The sequence below is a fragment of the Camellia sinensis genome, chromosome 7 (genome assembly GCF_055761805.1).
Source record: "Camellia sinensis isolate YWXY chromosome 7, ASM5576180v1, whole genome shotgun sequence".
NCBI lineage: Eukaryota > Viridiplantae > Streptophyta > Magnoliopsida > Ericales > Theaceae > Camellia > Camellia sinensis.
The window spans coordinates 146924368-146949049 of record NC_138967.1 but is presented as its reverse complement, the minus strand read 5'-3'; the positions used below and the strand labels follow the sequence as shown (position 1 = coordinate 146949049).

Here is a 24682-nt window from a genome sequence, read left to right as displayed (position 1 = left end):
AACTGCTTAGAGAAATCTAGTGAACAAAATATGGGTTCCTCTTTGCATCTCTTTCTGTTTATGCATTTACTCTTCTTATCACTCTCTTGCTTTCATCTTGTAATAATAATGGCTAACTCTTTGTCTGCTGAGCAGCCACTATGCCATGCAGATGAGAACTCCACCCTGTTGCAATTCAAACAAAGCTTTTCAATTGACAAATCCACTTCTAGTGATCCTTTTGCTTATCCGAAGGTTGCATCATGGAAGCTCGAAGGAGATAGTGGTGATTGCTGCTCATGGGATGGCGTCGAATGCGATCAGGAGAAGGGTCATGTGATTGGCCTTGACCTCAGCAGCAGTTTCCTCCACGGTTCTATCAATTCAAGCAGCAGCCTCTTCAGCCTAGTTCACCTTCGGCGACTTAACCTTGCTTATAATGACTTCGATTACTCTTGCATTCCATCAGAAATTGGCCATCTGTCGGGGCTAACAAGTCTCAATTTTTCCTCCTCTGCATTTTCCGGTCAAATCCCTTCGGAAATCTCAAAATTGTCCAAATTGGTTTCCATTGATCTTTCTTTCAATGTTGACTCATCATTTTCAGGACTACTGAAACTTGAAAAGCTTTTTCTGAGAAGCCTACTTCAAAACTTGACTAACCTCAAAACTTGAAAAGCCTGGTCTGGAGTACCGGATACATTGGCCAACTTAACTTCCTTGACAACTCTCGGGGAAGCTACCGGATTCGATTGAAAATCTTAATTTCTTGAATCAATTAGATTTCTCTGGCTGCTATTTCTCAGGGTCCCTTCCAGCTTCACTCGGTAATTTGACCCAACTCAATTACGTGTCGCTTTCATCCAACAAATTTAATGTAGGGACCCTACAATTGCCTGGTAAGCTAACTGAACTCACTGACTTGGACCTTAGTGACCTCAATCTATGCGGTTCGATCCCATCAGTTCTTTCAAACCTAACTCAACTTGCTCATTTAGACCTGAACTCCAATCACTTAAGTGGTGAAATAACACCCCATATAACGAACCTAACGCATCTAATTTCGCCAGATCTTTCAATTAATCAATTGCAAAGCCCAACCCCAAGGTCATACTCTGAGATAAAGAATCTTGAATTTCTGTATCTTTCCTTCAATAACCTCGGCGTCTTGGAACTTGAAATTTTTCTGATGCTCAAAAATCTTGCTTTTCTCGATTTGTCTGGTAACAAATTAATAGTTCTAACCAAAAAAACCTCAAATAACACTCTTAACAAATTAAAGTTGTTAGAGTTGAATTCGTGCAACTTAAGGGAATTCCCAAATTTCTTGCGCTTCCAAGACAAACTTTGTGTTCTATCCCTTGCTGAAAACAAAATTCATGGCGAAATTCTGGCATGGATGTTGAACACAAGTGTAGAAACTCTAGCGTGGTTAAGTCTTCGGAATAACTTTCTAACAGGCTTTGAGCAACATCCAGATATCCTTCCATGGGATAATTTAGGCGAATTAGACCCTTCTTATAACAGGCTACAAGGACCGCTGCCAATTCCACCATTATCCACCCGCTCTTGTAGTGTCTCATACAATGGATTGACAGGAGAACTTCCACCATTGATCTGTTGATTGAGTTCTCTTTATGTTCTTGATTTGTCTAATAACAACTTGACTGGAACTATTCTTCCATATTTGAGTAACTTCAGTGATTCTTTGAAAGTTCCAAATCTCGAAGGCAACAACTTTCAGGGTCCCATTCCTCACTCATACAATAGAGGAAGCAAATTGAAGATGATTGACTTCAGCGGTAATAAATTACAGGGGAAGGTGCCAAGATCATTGGCACATTGTACCGAGCTTGAGATTCTTGATCTCTCAAATAATCTGATTGACGATACATTCCCCTTATGGTTAGGAGATCTTACAAAGTTACAGATTCTCATCTTGCGATCCAACAAATTCTATGGTGCAATAGGGAATCCCAAAAATTAAGTTACCAAATTTGCACATCATTGACCTCTCTCATAATGGTTTTACAGGTGATTTGCCATCAAAATACTTTCAAAATTGGAATGCAATGAAATTTTTTGATGTCAACAAGATGAAATATATGAACACAATCATTGAAGTTCGTAGGAACAATGACAGTTGGGGTGATGGCTATTGGTACACAACGAACATTACAAACAAAGGTGTAAATACAGAATATCAGGAGATCCCGAATATCTTCACTGCCATTGATCTCTCAAGCAACAAATTTGAAGGGGAGATTCCAGAATTTATTGGAAACCTTAAGGGGCTTCAGTTGCTCAACCTTTCCAACAATGACCTTAATGGTGGAATCCCATCATGCTTGGGGAACCTAACAAACCTTGAATCTTTGAACCTTTCTCAAAACAAGCTCTCGGGAGAAATCCCTCAGCAACTAGCACTTCTCACTTTCCTTGAATTTTTAAATGTCGCAAATAACCATCTCACTAGACCCATTCCACATGGGAAGCAATTCAACACATTCAAGAACAATTCCTACGAGGGGAATTCAGGATTGTGAGGAGACCCTTTATCAAGGAAATGTGGAAAGTTAGAGGCACCACCACCATCGAACTCGGAACAAGATAATGATTCAGCATTCCCAAGTAAATATACACGGGATATGTGAGTGGCATAGTAGTTGGGATGGTTATTGGGCACACAATAACCACAAGGTATCACGATTGGTTCATCGAGAATTTTGGAAGGAAACAGCACAAGTTGAGGAGGGAGAAAAGGAAGGGACACGGAAATCGAAGTTGATTAGGCATTGCTTCACAAGCTGTTTCCTTTGGGGTACGTTTCTAAATTTATTGAATTATTTATGTATAATGCTTTCATGATATATTTTTAGATGAATTGTGTACTCTAGCTTCTCCTTATAGAATCGCATAGATCATCTTACCCAAAATTTCCATTCCCATGTATTAAAAGCAGTCGCAATCACATAATGGTGTCTTGAGTTTTCTATATTTTGAGATTCTTGACGCATCATATGATTGATTGTTCATTAAGTATAGGGTGAGGTTTTGAATATAGAGAATCTCTAACTTTATGGCAATAATACTATATGTATCTCGTTTCACAAAGACAACAAACAATGTTGGATGGGTTGATGCTATGCACCAACCCCCCCTCCAAAAAAAAAAAAAAGAAAAAGAAAGTATGCCATGGTTTAAAACATTACATGAATCATGTGAAGAAAATTCTAACAAGCATTATGTATTTTTTTAGGATGAATTATACTAATAGTTCCTGTAATTTGGGGTAATTTGGGACTTGTGTTGCTTTGGTCCCTCATCTTTCAATTATGATATATTGACTCTTAGTTTTGAATCTTATTTCAAATAAGGAAAATTGAAGATATTGTTTCCTTTGCAAACAAAAAATGCTTCATTTCAAGGGTAAATTCATCAATTTGATAAAATATAAATTAATTTAACAAAAATAAATGTCAAAAAGTTATTTTTGAATTTTTAAAAATTATTTCCACACACAAAAGATAAAATTATATAAAATAATAAAATCTTTTACATTTTTATATTTTTATTTTTTTACCAAATTAATTTTTAGTATGTATTTGGATGATGATCATGTAATGGGTGATTGTTTTTGTTGATGTTTTTGGATAATTATCATGTAATAAATGGTTGTTTTTGTTGTTAACAAATATTTTTGGATAGTCATAATGTAATGGATGGTTATTAGCCTTTTAATGTGTAATCGATATGTTTAATATATGAAAGGCTTTTAGTTTTGGATTTTTTGATTTAATGGATTGATTTAATAATGACATCTAAGTTGTCGTCATGTTTGACTTTTGAAAAAATAGAAACTAATTGAACAAAAATAAATATAAAAAAATTAAATTTAAAAAATTATTTCTACTCACCCAAAAGATAAAATTATACAATAATGATGTGCTTTTAATTTTTTTCACCAATTTAATTTTTAGTTATTAGAAAAATTTTCTAAAAATAGATTTTGAAAACTAAACTAAACAGAATTTTATAACCAAGAAAGGACCAACATTATTCATTAAAAAAATGTCATTATATTTCAAACAACATACAAGTTAATCATCACAAATATGCCGACTTTATCCTCAAAATAGACCGTTTGCAAAGAAACATATTTGATTATCCTTATTTGTAATAAGATTCAAAATTTAAGGTCAAAAATATCACAATTGAAAAGTTAGGAACTAAAGTGACATAAATTCCACACTACAAGAATTGTTAGTATAAATCTTCTATTTTTTTAAAAAAAAACATTGTTCTTTCTTTTTCTTTTTCATATTCGGAGAGAGACAAACATATGACTTGGAGGCTTTTTTGGGACTGACTTAAGCCCTTACAAATCCCCATGCCTATGTTCAAGGGGTGGACACTGACCTGGACAAAATTTAATAAAACCTTTTCCTTTTATTTTATTTGTATTTCCCCTATGTTTTTTTTTATGTTACTTGTGTTGTAGGAGTGAGGATTGAGTGGTGAGCCCCTTTACCCTTTCTCCTTTTAGTGATTTTTTTTTTTTTTTGTAAAGAAATATTCTTTAATTTTTTTATTCTCTACCATGTTCATGAATTTCTTTGTATGTTTTCTATAGGTGTTATTGTGAGACTGTCGAACAAAGACAACTTTTGTGCATGTCGGAATTTCATAGAGTTGGAATGTTCTTTGTGCCGTGATTAGTTTTCTTATTGATTCAAGGTTGTGAAAGTAGAACTATTTGGACAATATGATGCTTTTGTAATTTGGATTTGAACTTTTAGATAATGTGATGTTTTAAGTAGTAATCAGCTTATATGGTTTGATTTTTCAGGATACACTTTTTAGAAAATTAATTTTTTTTTTATTTTTCGTGTTTTTTTTATTTTATTTTCACTGAATTTTTTTAATATTCCAAGCAATTTTTTTTTTTAATTTTTAGATACACCTAACATAATTACATTTAAAAAGTATAATATTTGTAAAAAAAATCTTTAGAAAATTCACTAAATACCAAAAATATAAAATTAAATTTTTTTTGAGAATTCAGTTTATTTTTCATATTCTTATGTATTTATTGATTTTTTAAAATATTTTTTTTACAAATATTTTAATTTTTAGATACATCTAAATAAGATGCATCTAAAAAAATAAAAAAATCGTTTAAAATTTTAAAATATTGGGCAAATTACAAACATCGGCTCGAGGTTTGGTAAAAATACAGATTCCTCCCTGATGTTTGAGAAATTACAAATTGCTCCCTGAAGGTCAAATTTGCATAACAAATTAGGGGGGAATCTGTATGAAAATAAAAACCTCAGGAGGCAATTTGTTATGGAAATATAAACCTCAGGAGGCAGGATGTAATTTCTCAAATATCAAGGGAGAATCTGTATTTTTACCAAATCTCGAAGGGGGTGTTTGTAATTTGTCCTAAAATATTCACTAAAAATAAAAAAAATACGAAAAATAAAAAACTCGATTTTCAAAAAATTGAAACCAAACACGGTGAATAGTATTTTGAACTTCCAACCTTGAATAATTTGAATATTTGTTTTTTAATTTGTTTTTGGAATACTATGCGCTAGTCATTTGAGTTGTGTAATATTTTTTTTCCCCTAATCAATATTATATGTTGTGTAATTAAAACAAAACTTTGAAGAATGTGACTCCAATAAGGCTTGTCATATTACAAATAATTCGACTGTAGCAAGATTTGTTCAGAGGTCCAAATTACAGCCCATACATATTAGTACAGTGGGCTGGTCTGGGATTTTAGGGTTAGATTTGGGATAGTCAAATTAATGCGGGGCCACGTTTTACTAACCGACTCTTTCGAATAGGCACCACAAATTTCCTCAAATCAACAAATTGGGAAGAAAATTAGGAAGTTGGGCTACCAAGTTTTTAACAAACTTCTATCCTTGAAAAGTCTCCAACTCTAAATTAAAGAATAAGGCAAATTACAAACGCCCCTTGAGGTTTGGTAAAAATACAGATTCCTTCCTGAAGTTTGAGAAATTACATCCTGCCCCCTGATGTTTTTATTTTCATACAGATTCTCCCATAATTTCTCCTAATTTGTTATGAAAATTTGACCCTCAGGGGACAATTTATAATTTCTCAAACCTCAGGGGGAAATTTATTTTCACCAAACCTCGAGGGGGTGTTTGTAATTTGCCCTTAAGAATATCAAAATCCATACGGGGAAGAAAAGAAAAGAAAATGCTAAGAATCTACTTAAGGGTGTAATTCGAGTGGATTGAGAGGCGTAATTTGAGTGGGATGAGAGGTTGTTCGAGTTGTACTGAGAGCTGGTTAGACTCGCCTAAGCCCGAATTGTAACGAGGTTATATATCCAAGCCCGACTCGAATCAAACCCAAATTACCCGAGTTATCCAAATTATGCATAAATTCCTTTTTTTTTTTTCTTTTTCTTTTCGGGTAGCTAAGTTAATTAATTTGTTCAAATTAGACTTTATTCACATTTTTCTTATAAAATCATTAATAATATCAAAATAAATAATTTACATAATATAAAAGAGATGCCATTATGGTAGTTTTTTATAATTTATGAGTGAGAAAAAAAAAAAGATTTTGTGTTGTGTTATTTGTATATATAATATTTATTCAATATGACCTAACAATCAAAATTATTTTAATATCATTCAATGGCTATAATTCATATGTATATTCATATATTTATATTTTTATATATATATATATATATATATATATAATTTGAGTTTCGAGTTGCTGGGATTGTTTGATGTATTTCTCTAAGTCCGTTAAAATTTAATTCGGGCTAATAAATTTTTGTCCAAACTCATACCAAATTTCAAAATGTTTGCCAAAGTCCTAAAAAAATTAAACCAAGCTCGGATTGCTCAAGTTGAGTCCACCCAATTTGCACCCCTAAATCCACTCATAACATAAGAAGACCAGGTAGAGGTCTAACTTAGAGTTAAAAGAATTCAGGTAAGGCTTTGGTCAAGAAACGGGTTGGGGTCTACAATGAATTTTTTTGACATGGACAATATGACATATAAGCATGCACTCACAAATTTCCCAGCACAGAACAACATATTGAGCCAAGACAGCTATTACTACACAATGCTTATTGCTATTACTACACAATGCTTATTACAAATAAAGGGGTAAATGCAGAGTATGAGAAGATCTTGAATATCTTCATTGCCATTGACTTCTCAAGCAAGAAATTCAAAGGGAAGATTCCAAATCTATCGGAAACCTCAAGGCTCAAGGGGCTCCAGCTACTCAACCTTTCCAACAATGACCTTAGTGAGGGAATCCCATCATGCTTAGGGAACCTAATAAACCTTGAATCATTGAACCTTTCTCAAAATAAGCTCTCAGGGAAGATTCGTCAGCAATTAGCACTTCACTTTCCTTGAATTTTTAAATCTCTCAAATAACCATCTCATTGGACCCATTCCAAACTGGAAGCAATTCAACACATTCGAGAACAATTCCTACGAGGGGAATTTAGGATTGTGCGGAGACCGTTTGTCAAGGAAATGTGGAAAGTCAAAGGCACAACCACCATCACCACCATTGAACTCAGAACAAGTTAATGATTCAACGTTCTCAAGTACAGTTGATTGGATTGCATATGCATGGGATATGTTAGTGGGATAGTGGTCGGGATGGTTATTGGGCACACAATAACCACAAGGTATCACGAATGGTTCATCGAGACTTTCGGAAGGAAGCAACACAAGCCAAGAAGACTAAAAAGGAGGGGACATGGAAACCGAAGTTGATCAGGTATTGTTTCACAATAAGTTTTATACTTCTGTGTACATTTTTAGATTTATTGCATTGTTTATGTATAATGCTTTTGTGATCTAGTGTTAGATGAAGTCGTGTAACTCTAGCTTGTATTTATGGAATGGCACATATCTTCTTACCCAAAACTCCTATTCCCATGTATCCAAAAGCTCTCCAATCGCATGATCGCATCTTGTATTTTCTGTATTTCGAGATTCTTGGCACATCATACAGTTGATTGTTTATTAAGTATAGGGAATCTAAGATTTTGGGTATAGAGAATCCCTAACTTGATGGCATTACTACTCTACGTCTTTCGTTTCACAAAGACAACAAACAATGTTGGATGGGCTGATGCAACATGTATGCTATCATTATTCACCCAAAACCACACACACACACACAAACCCCCCCCCCCCCCAAAAAAAAAAAAAAAAAAGAAAAAAAAAAAGGGGTATGCCATCATTTAAAAACATTACATGAAATTTAAAAATGTGTCCTTTAATTTCTGTCTTTTCTACCATGTTCACAAATTTCTTTGTATGTTTTCTATAGGGGTTATTGTGAGACTGTCGAAGAAAGACCACTTTTATGCATGTTAGAATTCCATGGAATGGGAATGTTCCTTGAGCAATGATTGGTTTTCCTATGGTTACAAGTTTGTGAAAGTAGAACTATCTGGACAATATGATGTTTCTGTAATTTGAATTTGAACTTTTGGATAATGTGACGTCTTAAGTAGTAGTAGTAATTGTAGTTTGAAGTTCCAACCCTGAATAATTAATGTGTCATTTTTTATTTTTCTTTTTCTTTTGTTTTTTGTTTTTTTTTTTTTTTTTTTGGAATACTAAGAATCTGCCAATCATTAAGTTGTGTTTTTTCTTTTTCCTGATAGATATTATATTGTATAATTAAAACAAAGCTTTGAGGAATGTGACTTGGATAATGATTGTCATGTTACAAATAATTCAGCAATAGAGGGATTTGTTCATAGGTCCAAATTCACTTTACAGCCATATATAATGGTGAATGGGCAGGTCTGGGGTTTGTGTGTTTTTTAGGATTGGATTTGGGATGGCCAAATTAATCTCAATACCCAGACCGGGCCAAACCTAGAGTGGCACATATTTCCTTAGTTTCCCTCCATCATCATTAGGTAAATCACACATTTTGTTCTTCTATTTCCTTTTATCATGAATCCCAACCCTCCATTAACTAGCCCAGATCACTTCCTATACCCCTGCTTCTGTTAACTCGGATATCCCCAGCCCATATGCAAAAAACTGAACTACTTACTATTCGTCACCTTCTTCCAGAGCATCTCCCTTCCTTTTATGTGCATTGTTGCTCCGATTCTGCTACCTTATTATCTTTTCTTTATTCAGATCCATGGCTAACAAACACCACACACCTCCCTCCTTATCTTTAGATGATTTAAGTTCCACACCTCCTACTAGAGAAAAAAAAATCTCATCTTATTGGAAAGATTGTTGCAGACAAGAATCTTTGCAGATTTGGAGTTCAAGACGGTTTATCAAGAGGACTCCAGAGTACAGAAGCTGAATTCTATATCGCGACTTGGGGATGAAAATATGTATGCATTCTCTTTCAACAAAGAGGAGGATGGTCGGAGAATTATGAAACAAGTGCCTTGATCAGTTGTGGGTGTTACCTCATGGTGCTTCGAAAGTGGAAGGACTTGAGCGTGGTAGAGATGGACTTCTCTATAGCCCCCTTTTTTGGTATAAATACATAATTTGCCGATAGGTAATCTGACAACTTGAAACAGTGTGAAGATTGGACAACCCATTAGAGAGGTTGCACAGGTCAAATATGATTCTCATGAAGGTTTTATTGATGGAAACTGTTAAAACCTACCATCACCTACTCCACCTACTACACCTACCACCACCTACTACCACCTACTACACACCTACCACTACCACCTACTACCACCTACTCCACTACATCTCCTATATAAGGAGCCCCTCACCATTTGTAATTTACAACATAAATCAATCAATAATACATCAATTTTAACATGGTATCAGAGCAGGTTTAGAACCTAGTATTTTCGCTTCACCGGCAGGCGGCAACCTCACCTTGGCCGCCTGCCGGACCTCAACCTAGTCTGCTAAAATTCTCTACACATACCTTCACTTTCCTCAGTTTTAAGTGCCAGCAGTGCTTTCCTCTTCTCTTCCAGCACCTTCTTATACTCTTCAAGTGTCATCTCCTTATCCTCAGGTTCTTTTCCTCCAGCCTCATTTGCAGTGTTCTCCTTGTTGACATCTGTTGCATCCTCCTGAGGCTTCTCAGCACCCTGATTTTTCTCACCTTAATTGACAATTTCCTCGGTCACTTGAGCAATTTCATCAGTTGTTGTTCCCCAGTTTCTTCGACCAGCTCCTTCACGTTTGAAATCACTTCCTCGTCCAGTTCCACTGTGGCGTTCAAAATCACCACCGTCTTCCAACTTATCAACAAAATCACCACATTAAACCTCTCAAACGCTGCCTTCACAACCGGATTCTCAGTCCGTGTTGGCTCCATCTCTTTCCCTATATACTCCTCGTCCACCGAATGATTTGACAAAACATCCAAAACTGCCATAACTATGGTAGCTTGAATCTGCGAAGGAAAGCTCATCAACAGTTCTACCTCCGGCTTGTTCAGGAAATTCTTCAACTCTTGCTCCGATGGATCTTCTGTCGGTATTTTCCTCCTGGCAATGGTTGGCCTGTTCGGGAAATAACCTGCGAAAGCATATTGGCCAAAGTTGACTGCAGAGTGGTGACCGGAGGCTACCCAGATCCAAGCTTCATAAAGTCCGACGAAGAGCTTCAATCATGGTGGACAGAGATCCGAACAGTCGGTCACCAAGACAAAGTATGAGGCAACAATTCAGAATACAAAGGACAGCCACTGCTGTGTTGTTTTTTGAGAAGAGTCAGAAAACTTGCATCGAAATTCCTCTCTCTCACTTTACTTTTTCAAACCCACAGTTCCTTTTTCTTTCACCACATGATCCCCTTTCTTTTCTTTTCTTTATTTTTCACTTTCAAACCCACCATCCTTTTTTTTAATCAACCCACTCAACTTTCTTTTATTTTAATATATATCTATATATATCTATGTTTATTATAATATATTGCACTGACTCTGTCTACTTTTGCACAAACCCATTTTCTTTTCTTCTTTTCTTTCTTTATTTATTTCTTTCTTTTCATTCCTTTATTACATCTATCCCCATATCCATCATCACACTCTTTCTTTATTTATTTCTTTTAATCACCTTTTACACCTCCCTCACCGACTCCCTCACCACAAAATAGAATTTTTATTTATTTATCTTATCTTTTTTGTGTTCCCTTTTTCACAATAAAAAAAAATAAAATAAAATAAAATAAAATAAAATAAAAAATATAGCTTTGCACACCAAACCATATTTTATTCATTTCAGGGATCAACCCCGATCACAATTTTACACACAAAAAAAAAAAAAACCAAAAAAAAAAAAAAAACAAAAAAAACAAAACACAACACCCAAAGATTTGTTTTCTTTTCTGCCGACGGCCACCAACCGACCTCACTTCTTTGCCTATTCCGCCGGTCTTTTCTTCTTGCCTCCGTCCTGGGCGGCCCTTGACGGTGTTGCCTCCGTGTTTCCCACTCCACTGGGCACGATCACTACTCCCTGCTCCTCCACTGCAGCATATGGCGGACCTCCAAATCGGAACATAACGGTAGCCTTCCGCTTCAGCTCCTTATTTTCTGCCTTTAGCACACTTATCTCTGCTCGCGCATCCTTATACATGCGTTGGAGCAAAGCCAGTTGGGCGTTTAGCTGCTGCACCTCATTTGTTCTACTTTGCAGCCGGTGCGACAAGTTTGTGACCGCCGTCATGGTCTCCACACATGACTTCAAAGTATACTGATTGGCCTCAATATCAGTTTGCACCGCCATTTTTTGCTCCACAGACCGCATCGGAAAGTTCAACGGAGCAAAATCAGAGGTGTTTGGTTGAGGTTCACGGGCCACCGCACCAGTTATCTCTCTTGTTGACTCGTTGAGGTCTGGAAAGAGAGTGAGCAGACTACGGGACGAAGAGGCCATTTTCTGGGCAACCGAGTGTTACAGAGTGTTTCAAGATTTGCAGCTCTTAGAGACAATCTCTTAGACAACGAATATCTCTGTCAGAAAATGAAGAGTTTTTTTCAGAAGTTTTTTCACAAAGTTTTTTTGTCTTCGCTTCTGCCTCAAGCACAGCCTTCGCCTCAATTTATAAAGACCCTGACGAAGAGGCAGACACGCGCATCATGCGCCGCTCGGCGCTCGACGACAACATGGGCGCGCCTTTTGATGGCCCGTCTTTTGATGGCACGCCTTTTGATGGCACGCCTTTTTATGGATTGGGCACGCCTTTTGATGGCACGCCTTTTTTGACAAATTGGGCACACCTTTTGAGGGTGCGACTTTTTAGGGGTCCGACAAGACTCAGTAAACTGTCCCGACATTGATTCCGGTTAGCTCCTTCATGGGTCCGACAAGACTTTGTAAACTGTCCCGACATTGATTCCGGTTAGCTCCTTCACCTCTCGATTTGTTTTTAATTTAAATTATTAGTTTATTTTCGTTAAGTAAAATCAATGAAAAAATAATAATTTGGTTATTAAACTCAATATAATTATATATAAAATGTTTAAATATTCTTCTTGTTGAGTTTAATAACAAAAATACTCGTTTTTTCATCAATTTTAGGTAAATAATATAGGTAAATGTTTAGATTAAAAACAAATCAAATATTTAGGATTTAAATTGTTAAAATTAAAAATTAAAATTTATTTTGTTATAAGGCTCAAATTTTAGATTTTTTTTAATAATTTTTTATATTTTCCATACCTTTATAGTATTGATGACATATATCATTTAGGCATCGTTTGGGGATTACATATTTTAGTTAAGAAGTCAAAAAGTCACTATAAGTTGTCACATCACTCTCTTTATTTTTCTGCATATATTTTCGTAAAAAATCAAAAAATTACTAAGGATTCTTTTGGGAAGTGGGTTGGCTTTTTGACTTTTTTAGCCTGGGGCTAAAAAGTCTCTTTTGGAATATATTTTTTGGCTTTTTAAACTTTTTGTAAGAGAAAAAATATAATGATTATGGATTAGATGTGATGTTTTGTCTTATTAAGTTAAAAAATCTATTTTATATTTTTATGATTAAAATAACCCCTAACTTAACCCAACCCTTCTTTCCAAACGAGTTTCAAAATAACGTGTTTTCAAACAAGGTCTTGGTAGGCAACTTTTCTTTTTCTTTTTTTTTTTCTTCTTTTTTTTTCCCTCTCTCAGTAGCTTAACAACCACCTAAATAAACAACTTGTTTGCTTACTATAAATAGTCACATAACCTTTTATTTTTCTATATATATATTTTTTTATAAAAGGTTAAAAAATCAACAAATCCCAAATCACTAGGGTTATTTACATGAACATCTCTTAAACTATTGAAAAATATTATTTTAACCCTTTAAATTATAAAAATGTATAAATTGACCTGCTAAATTATTAAGAAATATCACTTTATCCCATAAAATATAAAATCGTACAGATTAGACCCCTAACAAAAAGAGTCAAAGTGAAACGCGCTAATAATTTAAGGAATCTATTTGTACACTTTTATAATTTAGAAGTAAAATAATATTTTTCAATAATTTTAAGAAGTCAATTTGTACATTTTTATAATTTAAAAAGTTAAAAGTAATATTTTTTAATAATTTAAGAGGTATTTGTATAAATAATACTAATATTAATTTGATCGTCTTAGCATTATTCTCCAACACAAGTCATATGCCAGGTTCTTTTCTTTCCATGAGAGGGTAATTTTTGGTAAAAATTGAGCCGAGCTGTGAGATGGACTTTATGGCCCAATAGAAATGTAAAAGTTACTCCGGCCCGAGAGAGGCAAAGTTACTCCGGCCCGAGAGAGGTAAAGTTACTTCGGCCCAAGAATAGTAAAGCTACTTTGGTCCGGGCAAGTTGGAGCTAGGCCGGTCTCGGAGTTAGTCCGGTCATGATGTATCTTGAATAGGTCGGTCTGGCGATACCTTTGAGTTAAACCGACCTAGGAGTTATACCGGTTACAATTTGTTAAGTTTGGTCCAACCGTGCCATGGGTTGAGCAAGAGAGAACCGAGATAAGGAGGAGTAAAAGCAGAACCGAACTAAGGAAGTTCGGCCTACTCAGTGGCTCTGCATAGTCAAGTTATTTCGGTCATGTTGTAGTTCGGCCATGGTACAAACCATCTCACTTGGTTTAAACAGTGAGGGGTGTTGAAGGATAAACTTTATCTTTCAGGAGTATGAATCCTAGGAGGACTCTGCATGGAGGAGTATGAGTCCTACTAGGATTGTACCACTCGAAACCTATAAAAACTCACAAACATCACCTTGGAGGAGGTAACAGAACATAATTCACAACTTTGCTTTCTGAATACCCAGAGTTTTGTCTATCTGTCAAGTTTTCTGACTTAGGCATCGGAGAGGTTTCCGGCACACACCCGCCGGCTAGCTCACGTTTGTGTTTTCAGGTGATAAAGCGACATCGTACGGAGGAGCGTGGACTTAGTCAACAAAATTATACGAAAAGACGTATTTTTTTCCCGTACAAGTGGTATGAAGAGTTTATTACCTTATCCATGTGGCTATGGGAAACTGGGAAATCACCTGGAGAGGGCAACAATGAAAACTTGCACTTGCAGACACCACCCCGCACTAACGCTAAACAAATCCCGGGTGGGACTGGATTGAAGCCGAATTTACATTTAAGAGAATATGTCATTTGATTTGATTTATATTGGGTCTAATCTATTCATCTCAAGTTTGATTTAAAAAAAAAAAAACACAATTAAATCTTTTGTCCGGCCACTAAACCAAATAAATATAAGCTATTACTTTTTAATTTTTTTTTCCCATTTTGAATGGATATTGAATTATTTATATTCTTTTGTTTATTATTTGGATTAAAATGTTAACAAAATTCAATGGTAAAATAAATATAATTTTTTACAAACATTTCAATTTAAACCCTATAATGAAAAAGTATATACATATATTTTGCCTATATTTTTTCTACTTTATTTTATAAATGGGTGAGCCAGGTTGGGTCGGGCTAAAAATTTTAGTCCAATCCAACCCTATGGGTAAAATAATTTTTTCAAACTCTAAGGCCATGTTTGTTTGGGCGGACTGGATTAGCATTCTCATGACTAATAGTCCTAGGATTACGAATCCGTTGGATTATGTATCCTATCTTAACTAATAGTCAAGTTTAAAATAATTAGTCCCTACTTCAATTGTTTAACCAAACATTGAATTAATAATTTTATTAGACTATTAGTCCAATCCCAAGCTCATGTCCACCAAAACAAACATGGCCTAAGGGTATGTTTGTTTGGACGGACTGGATAAAGGGGAATTGGAATCCACCGGACTGTTAGTTTTGAGATACATTGTCCCCGGACTATTTGGTTGGACTGGATTTGTATCCCATATTTGTTTAGTTATGGGATTATCAGAAAAAGTCTATTTTGTCGGATAGGATATGAATTCTATGTTTGTTTGGGATATTATGGAGAATGATAAATGTTCAAATGACTATTTTACTATTTTCAATTACTTACTAAGTAATAGTAATATTAGACATATCTTTAATATTTTAATTATATTTAGCTAGATTAAATAAAAATTTATTTTATTTTATTTTTTACACAATTAAATAAATTTATTTTTTTTAAATTAAATAAATAAAATATCAAAAAAAATATATGTTATTTTTTTAATTAAAATTTTAAATAAATTTATTTAAAAAAATAATAATAATTAAATAATAAAATTAAATAAAACATCTATTAAAATTTAAATAATGAAATTCAATAAAATATCAACAAAATTTTAAAACAAAATATCAATAAAATATCTATAAAAAATTATTTTAAAAAATTAAATAAATAAAACATCAATAAAAATAAATAAAAATATTTTATTTTTAAATTGAGACATTTAAATTTTATTAAATTTTACTAAATATAATACATAATTACATAGTAGAGGGTCAAAATAGTCATTTCATCACCTAATCCCATATCCACTCTTATTTTCTTATTTGTGTCCCGCCTCCCCATGGGACACAATAATCCAATAATTATGAGACTAATAATCCGATGTAAAAATTTTAAACTAAATAACGAATTATTAATCTGGATAGAGTCTTGATCCCTCGAAAGAAACACTACCTAAGAATATGGGACTGAGCTAGACAAGTTAGGTGCACTAACAGGTCAATGGTCACCCCTACCGCACAACACACTCTCAAAATATATATATATATATATATATGAAAAATATTTGGGAGCTATAAATTGAGATAATTAAAGGAGCTCTTGAGAGTGGGTCTCACTGACTGATGTAATGTTTTGGCTTTAGGTTTTTATTTTTTATTTTATTTTTTGAATTTCCACCTCATTAGTGGTCTATTTGTGCTCCCAAATTAGTGGAATGTATCATTGTTGTATATATATATATATCATATGCACCTTCATCGGGCCAACTATGACATTTTGAGACTCAAAATGAACTCTCAATAAGAAACCTTTCATACATTTAAAAAAAAAAAAAAAATTAGGTATTCATTTTTTTTTTTTTTCACAATGCTTACAAAAAGGTTACTTTCATACATAATTATTAGATTTTGCTTAAATATATATATCAAAATTAAGAAAAATGATCAAAATAATCTGAACTCAATAAAAAGTGAACAAACAAAATATCACTTAAAAATCGCTATTCTTACATTTTTAATTGCAAAATTACTAATCAAACTTACATGGTCCAACTTATCAACAAAATCATTTTTAAAGGATAAAATTGCTAATTTAGTTAATCTTTCTTATGACATAGTTGATTGAATGTTATATCCATCAACTTTAAATTCGAAAATAATTTTTTTAGAAACAACTATAACTAGTATAATTGATCGTAATCTATTCATAATTCATGTATTTGAAAAACAATCCACTATTAATTTTAAATAATTCATCATATTGATTGGCTTTTTATTTTTTTAGGTAAGAAAAATTATTCATTAGTTTTAAATAATTTATCACATCAACTATATATTAATTTTGAATATTCACCAAATTTTGCCAGGGCCTTTCAAATTTAGGTATTTTCTCTATGAACTAATATAATAATTATTAAAAAAAAATTGGATCCCTTTTTTTTTGATAATTTTTTGGTGGCCAAAGCCGGCCTGATTTTCATTAATAAATCTGAATTATTAATTAATAATATTTGGTGATAATCAAAGTCATTACAAATGGATTATAATCAATTCTATTTTAGAACATAACCAAACACCCACAGTTCATAAATCAACAACAGTTTAAATTATAATTTGCATATTATAAAGATTGTGTATTGCATGTAACATGACCATATAATTGACATGGAATTCCACTAGTCATGTTTCTCACAAAATAAAGCTTCTGTTGCAGAAAATTGACCCAGAATTGTATAGTGTGATTGGAATTTAATAGATGTTTTGTAGGATTCATGTAAAAAATAAATTTGAATCATATTAAATAAAAATTCAAATAGAAATTTCATTTGCATAGTATTATTGTATTTATTACCCAACCTACCCCAATGTATGTTACCCGCGTGTGCGAAGTCAATGTGAAGTCAAGCTCATGAAAAATGAAATCAATAAAGCAGCCCTGGGCCTTTTTTTAGAGCTTTTGAAAATTAATTTTACTCTTATATTTGAATGCTATGTTTGGTTTGATTTTTTAAATCATGATTTCAAATCAATTTTAAAATATGTTTTTGAAAACATGTTTGATAAAGCTGACAATTTTTGAATTTATGATCTATTCGGTCGTCTGTCCAGACATCCTCCTGGTTATCTGGCCGGTTGACCGGAACAGTACATTTTTTTAATTATTTTTTTTTTTTTTTGCAATTGCCAATTGCACCTGTTATTTGGGGAAAAAAAAATAAATTTATATTTGTTTTTAATATTTTTCAAATATATAAATTATTTTTTAAGAGCAAAATGACAAATTATTTTTTTGAATAAAATTTTAAAAAGAATTTGGTTATGAGTTTTGAATAGAATTTTTAATAGAGTTTTGAATTGTGTGTTTTGATATGAGTTATAAGTTTTTTAATTAAGTTTTGAAAACGCTTTTCAAAACTCATAACCAAACAATTTTTCTCATTTCATATGTCACATCAAAAATTCAAAATTCTTTTCAAAACTCATAACCAAACAAATTTTTTATTATCAAATCATAATTCTAAAACTCTACCAAACACTATGGTAGCATTTGGTAGAGCTTTAGAAATATGATTTGAGAATAGAATTGTATTTTGAGTTTGTGAGTTTTGGAATTATTATTTGAGTGTAGAAAATTTGTTTGGTTACGAGTTTTGAATTGAGTTTTGAGTTGAGTGTTGAATTGGATTTTGAATGTTTGATCTGACATGTGAAATAAGAAAATTTGTTTGATTATGAGTTTTGTTATCAGAATCTTACGATTCGCAAATTTTGCAAAATCGATACGAATCTATGGGTAAATCTATTTTGGAAGTGAATCTCTAGTGAATCACACGATTCATAATCGATTCACGATTCGATTCACTTTTTACGATTCATGCAATTTTTAAAATTAGTGTATCCGACATATTTTTGACTAATTTTTTCTCCATCTTTTTAGTGAAAATGACATTATACAATTTCTAATAGTGTTTAATACCAAAATAACCAACATATAAACATGATTTATTATTATTTTAGTGATCATGAAATTTTTAATATGATTCAATCAGATTCAGTCAGACTCAATATATTTTTAACTTTTCTTGTTGTTTTTTTTCTACTTTAAAAAATCATAATATATCTTCTAAAAATATTTAAGATTAAAGTTACCCTATGAATTATCTATTAATATTTTATTAAGAAAAATGCTTCGGACCCCCACTGGGGGTCGACCCCCAATGAGGTGGCGCGCCGTGAATGGGCAAAAAAAAACTGTTTTATTTTTTTTTTATTTTTTTTTTGAGTTTCAGCCAGTGGGGGCTCGCCACCTCACTGGGGGTCTGCAGCATAATTGTTTTATTAACTTGAATATAATTGAATAGGGTCATGCTTGGTAGCTCGAAAGAGCTACCCCCGAATCCCCCGAATTTGCAGAAAACAGAAGAAGAAGGAGGATGAAGGAGGAGGAGGAGGGGGAAGAAGGAGAAGAGAAGGAAGGAGGAGGAGGAGGAAGACGAAGGACTGGAGGGGGCCAAATAAATCGGGTGTGTGGAGGTGGAGGCAGAGGCAGAGGCAGGGGCTGCGAGGGGCGGGGCTGCGACGACGAGCTGCGACGGGGGGCGACGAGCTCTTCCCTGCGACGAGCTGCGACCTGCCTCTCTTCTCTCCCTCTCCCTCTCCCTCTTTCTCTTTCTCTCCCTCTCCCTCTGTCTTAGAGCTGCATGAAGAAGACGAAGACAAAAAAAAAATGCCCAAAACGACGTCGTTTTGGGCATTCGAGGGATTAGGGGGGAAGGATTTCGAGCTCTCAAACATTATCCAATTGAATATTACATGTGTGAGGTCAATTATAACTTTTAAAATGTTTTAAGTTTTGAAATAAAATATTCTAAATAATTCTTTCTTATTATTTACTTACTATTACTTAGAAAAATACGTATGCTTATTGTCCAAATATCAATATCATTATTAATTATTGTTACTTTAAAAATTGATAATTTGTCTATTTGATTATTATTTTTATTAAGAATGAATGATTGATTAAGAAATAGCTATAAAAGAAAAAAAGGTAAGATGGTGATCTTATATAGAAACCTTTGTTAACTTCTTACCTATTAAATTATGTGATTATCCTTCAAAATGAGATTTTCATTGATTTAAGTCTAAATATTTTATTTTCATCAGACATATTTAACATCTAAATGTGTAGATACATGTTTTTATAATTTATAAAAAGTATCCGAATCTTTACGATTCACGATTTGCGATTCGGTACCAAACTATTTCGATTCACGGTACAAATCACGATTTGACAACTATAGTTATGAGTTTTGAAAATTTGAAAAAAGTTTTCAAAACTTAATTGAAAAAGTTATAACTCATAACCAAACACACAACTTAAAACTCTATTAAAAATTCTATTCAACACTCATAACCAAACTCTTTTTAACATTCAAATTAAAAAAATGACATGTTGGCCTAAAAAAAAAAAAAAAATTTAAAAAATATCAAAAACAAATATAATTTTTTTTCCCCAAATAACAAGTGGCAATTGGCAATTGGCAATTGCCAAAAAAAAAAATACACGGTTTCCATCAACCGGTCAGACGTCCGGGAGGATGACTGGGTAGACTCAAAATTCAAAAATCTTATGTTTTTCAGAATGCTTTTCAGAATGGAGAACACAAAAGTGAGAGAGTAGCCAAATGTGAAGGAAAATTACATTTTGAAATGTGTGGTGGAATTACATTGTGAAAACTCCATCCAAACATAAAATGCAAATGGAGGGGTGGAATTATATTTATAGAACATAACCAAACACAGCCTATAATTTTTTCTTCTTCCAAATAACAGGTGGCGATTCGCAATTGCAAATAAATAAATAAGTAAATAAAAAATAAAAATTGCACTACTACGGTGAACCAGTTGGACATCCGGGAGGATGTTCGGGTAGACCAAAAATTCAAAAATTGTTTGCCTCACCAAACATGTTTTCAAAATGTATTTTGAAATTAATTTGAAATCATAATTTAAAAACTCAAACCAAATATAGCATTCAAACATAAGGGTGAAATTAATTTTCGAAAGCTCTACCAAACACAATTTTTGCTAAACAAGTCAAAAATAATAAATTATTTATTATTAGCTATGAAAGTCAAATGACACATAAATTTTTTTTATTTATAATTTTTTAATTTTTTAATTTTTTGAATATTTTTAAATATTTTAATTTCAAAATATTACGATTATAATTTTTTAAATTTTAAAATATTTTATAAAAATAAATTCAAACTCTATTTTATAAAAATATTTTTAAATATTTTAATTTTTTTTGTTATATATTTGGTTATGATTTGAATGTTGAGTTGTGAAAGTAGTATGGAGTTTCGAGTTATGTGTTTGGTTATGAGTTTTAAAAATAATTTCTTAATTGAGTTTTGTTTTATGTGTTTGGTTACGATTTGAGTGTAGAGTCATTTTTAAATTTAAAATATTAACATTTTAAATTATTTAAATTTTTTGAATATTTAAATTATTTAAATTTTTACGATTTAATTTTTTTTAATATTTATTTTAATTTTTTACTTATTAAATTTTTTAGATTATTTAAATTATTTAAATATTTATGATTTACATTTTTTGAATATTTATTTTGAAAAAAAATTATTTCCTTTGTAGTATTTTCAATTAAAAAATTGATTAATGTTATTTTCTGTTAATAATAAATTTTTTTAATTGAATTTTAAAAAGAGTTTGGTTATGAGTGTTGATCAGAATTTTCAATAGTATGAAAGTAGTGTGTTTTGTTATGAGTTACAACAATTTGAATTAAGTTTTGAAAATTCTTTTCAAAACTCATAACCAAACAAATTTTCTTACTCCACATGTCAAATCAAACTTTCAAAACTCAATTCCACACTCAATTCAACACTCTATTCAAAATCCATAACCAAGCAAATTTTCTACACTCAAATCATAATTCCACATCGCATAAACTCAAAATACCACTCATACTCTCAAATCATATTTACAAAACTCTACCAAACATAACCATAATTTTTTTAGTAACTTTTCAAACACATTAATTTTTTTTTTAAACTTTTAAAAATACTAAAAAAACCACAAAAAATCAATTAATCTAAAACATGCACAACAACAAGGAGCAAGTATGAATTGTCTCACATCATTATTTTTTTTTCAACCCCCTAGTTTACGTTGTAGAACAGACTAGGAATTTGAGGAAGTGACACAAGTCATCACATGACTACAAAAAGACTCACTAAAGAAGTCTATTTCCATGATTGTGTAATCTCTTTTATAGACAAGATGTTTCATCATATCAATCGGCTTTATGATTTTTTCAACTTAGAAAAATTATTCATTAATTTTAAATAATTCACCATATCAACTACATATTAATTTAGAATATTCACTGAATTTTGTTAGGACCTTTCAAATTTAGATTTTTTTTTATGAACTAATATAATAATTATTAAAAAAAATTTAATAATTTTTTGGTGGCAAGAGCCGGCATGACTTTCATTAATAAATCCGAATCATTAATTAATAATCATATTTGGTGATAATCAAAGTCATTACAATGGACTATAATCAATACCATTTTAGAATATAACCAAACACCCACAGTTCATATATCAACAACAATTTAAACTATAATTTGCATATGATAAACACTGTGTATTGCATGTAACATGACCATATAATTGACATGGAATTCCACTAGTCATGTTTCTCACAATAAAGCTTCTGTCGCATAAAATTGACCCAGAATTGTATAGTGTGATAGGAATTCAATAGGTGTTTTGTAGAGTTGATAAATTTATTACTCACCTACCCCAACACATGTTACCCATCTACCCCAACACGTGTTACACACTTGTATATTACTATTATTTATTGAATAATGTAATATGTATTAATTAGTGTACTAATTAGTATATCAATGGATGATATGATATAATTTAAAAAAAATTTGATACACTAATTAATATGTTAATTGATGTAGGTAGCACCACCTTTATTTATTAGAAGTAAATGTGAAGTCAAGCTCGTGAAAAATGAAATCAATAAAGAAGCCCTGGGCGTTTGACGTAATGAAAAAAAAAAAAAAAGTTTAGTTTTTGTTAAACAAGTCAACAAGTTAATAAATTGTTTATTATCAACTATAAAAATCAGATGTCACATAAAATAAAATAAAAAAATTTATTCATAAAAATAATAATATTTTTAGCAACTTTTCAACACATTAATTTTTTTTAAAAAACTTTTAAAATGTTAAAAAACCACAAAAAATCAATTAATCTGAAACATGCACAACCAGGAGCAAGTATGAATTGTCTCACTTCATTATTTTTTTTCAACTCCCTAGTTTACGTTGTAGAATAGAATAGGAATTTGAGGGAGTGACACAAGTCACCACATGACTACAAAAAGACTCAGTAAAGAAGTCTATTTCCATGATTTTGTAATCTCTTTTATAGACAAAGATCTCTGGCATATCCAATCCAACACTCAAAATCTTGTCTATAAAAAGCTCCATGTTAGCATTGTCTTTCTTTCATCCAAGAGGTGCTTAGAGAAATCAAGTTAACTGAATATGGGTTCCTCTTTGCATCTCTTTCTGTTCATGCATTTACTCTTCTTATCACTCTCTTGCTTTCATCTTATAATAATAATGGCTAACTCTTTGTCTGCTGAGCAGCCACTATGCCATGCAGACGAGAGCTCCGCCCTGTTGCAATTCAAGCAAACCTTTTCAATTGTCAAATCTGCTTCTAGTGATCCTTCTCCTCATCCGAAGGTTGCATCATGGAAGCTCCAAGGAGATAGTGGCGATTGCTGCTCATGGACTGGCGTCGATTGCGATGAGGATACGGGGCATGTAATTGGCCTTGATCTCAGCAGCAGTTTCCTTCACGGTTCTATCAATTCAAGCAGCAGCCTCTTCAGCCTAGTTCACCTTCAGCGACTTAACCTTGCTGATAATGACTTTGATTACTCTCGCATTCCATCAGAAATTAGCCATCTCTCAGAGCTAATAAGTCTCAACCTTTCCTCCTCTGTATTTTCCGGTCAAATCCCTTTGGAAATCTCAAAATTATCCAAATTGGTTTCCATTGATCTTTCTTACAATGACGACTCATCATTTTCAGGACTACTGAAACTTGAAAAGCTTGGTCTCAGAAGCCCACTTCAAAACTTGACTAACCTCAAAGTGCTTCTTCTCAATGACGTGAGCATATCTTCTGAAGTACTTGATACATTGGCCAACTTAACTTCCTTGACAACTCTCGTTCTTGAAAATTGTGGGTTGCGTGGTGAGTTTCCAATAAGCATATTTTATCTACCAAACCTTCAAGTTCTTGACGTAAGTTTCAATGGACATCTCACTGGCCATTTGCCCGAATTTCATCCAAGTAGCCCCCTTTTGCATTTGATGCTTTCTTACACCAGCTTTTCGGGGAAGCTACCGGATTCGATTGGAAATCTTAATTTCTTGAATCAATTAGATTTCTCTGGCTGCGATTTCTCAGGGTCCCTTCCAGCTTCACTCGGTAATTTGACCCAACTCAATTATTGTTGGGTATACCTCCTTATTGGAGTGTGGGACCCAATTGGTTTATTAAAAGAGTTTTAATTTGGCTTGGTTTAGTATAATATATTTTTATATATTATATTTGTGGAGACCTAATCTAATTTGGTAACAATTAGGATTTGATTACAAATCCCTAGATTCACAATATATATATATATATATATATTGTTTTGTGTGTACCGGAGGAGAAGAGTGCAGTGGCTGTTTTTGTATGTGTGTGTGCTAGATGATCATCTTTGGTAATCATCATTGTAGACAAGCATGCTGCTGGTTTGATTTAGTGGTAGGATTTCAGCAATCTTTGTGTGGGTTGATTTGGAGGATTATTTTTGGGACGTTTACAACTCTGGTTCTGAAGATTTTGATTCTTCTATTTGGTGAGGTCTTTCCTCTTTGTTTATTTGTGATTATTTGTAATTCACCTAAGGGTGGTTTTATGAGACCATTAGTGTTTC

At 32.6% G+C, this 24682-nt stretch overlaps 1 protein-coding gene and 1 pseudogene across 2 annotated transcripts; both read left to right on the top strand.

The window, feature by feature from the left end:
- LOC145796174 (receptor-like protein 7) lies at positions 1-7822 on the top strand (annotated as a pseudogene). The gene is made up of 5 exons (XR_014336821.1): positions 1-619; positions 762-2521; positions 4613-4620; positions 7067-7093; positions 7613-7822. The product of XR_014336821.1 is annotated as a receptor-like protein 7 (transcript).
- Positions 7823-22998: 15176 nt separating this feature from the next.
- LOC145795372 (receptor-like protein 7) lies at positions 22999-24269 on the top strand. Its single transcript, XM_082879533.1, has one exon. It carries the CDS (start codon positions 23229-23231, stop codon positions 24267-24269), a length of 1041 nt encoding a protein of 346 aa, XP_082735659.1. The 5' UTR covers positions 22999-23228.
- The last annotated feature ends 413 nt before the right edge of the window (positions 24270-24682 follow it).

Bases quoted from the DNA above. Each gene is read 5' to 3' on its own strand.
- LOC145795372 (XM_082879533.1), top strand. From the start codon at position 23,229: ATGGGTTCCTCTTTGCATCTCTTTCTGTTCATGCATTTACTCTTCTTA.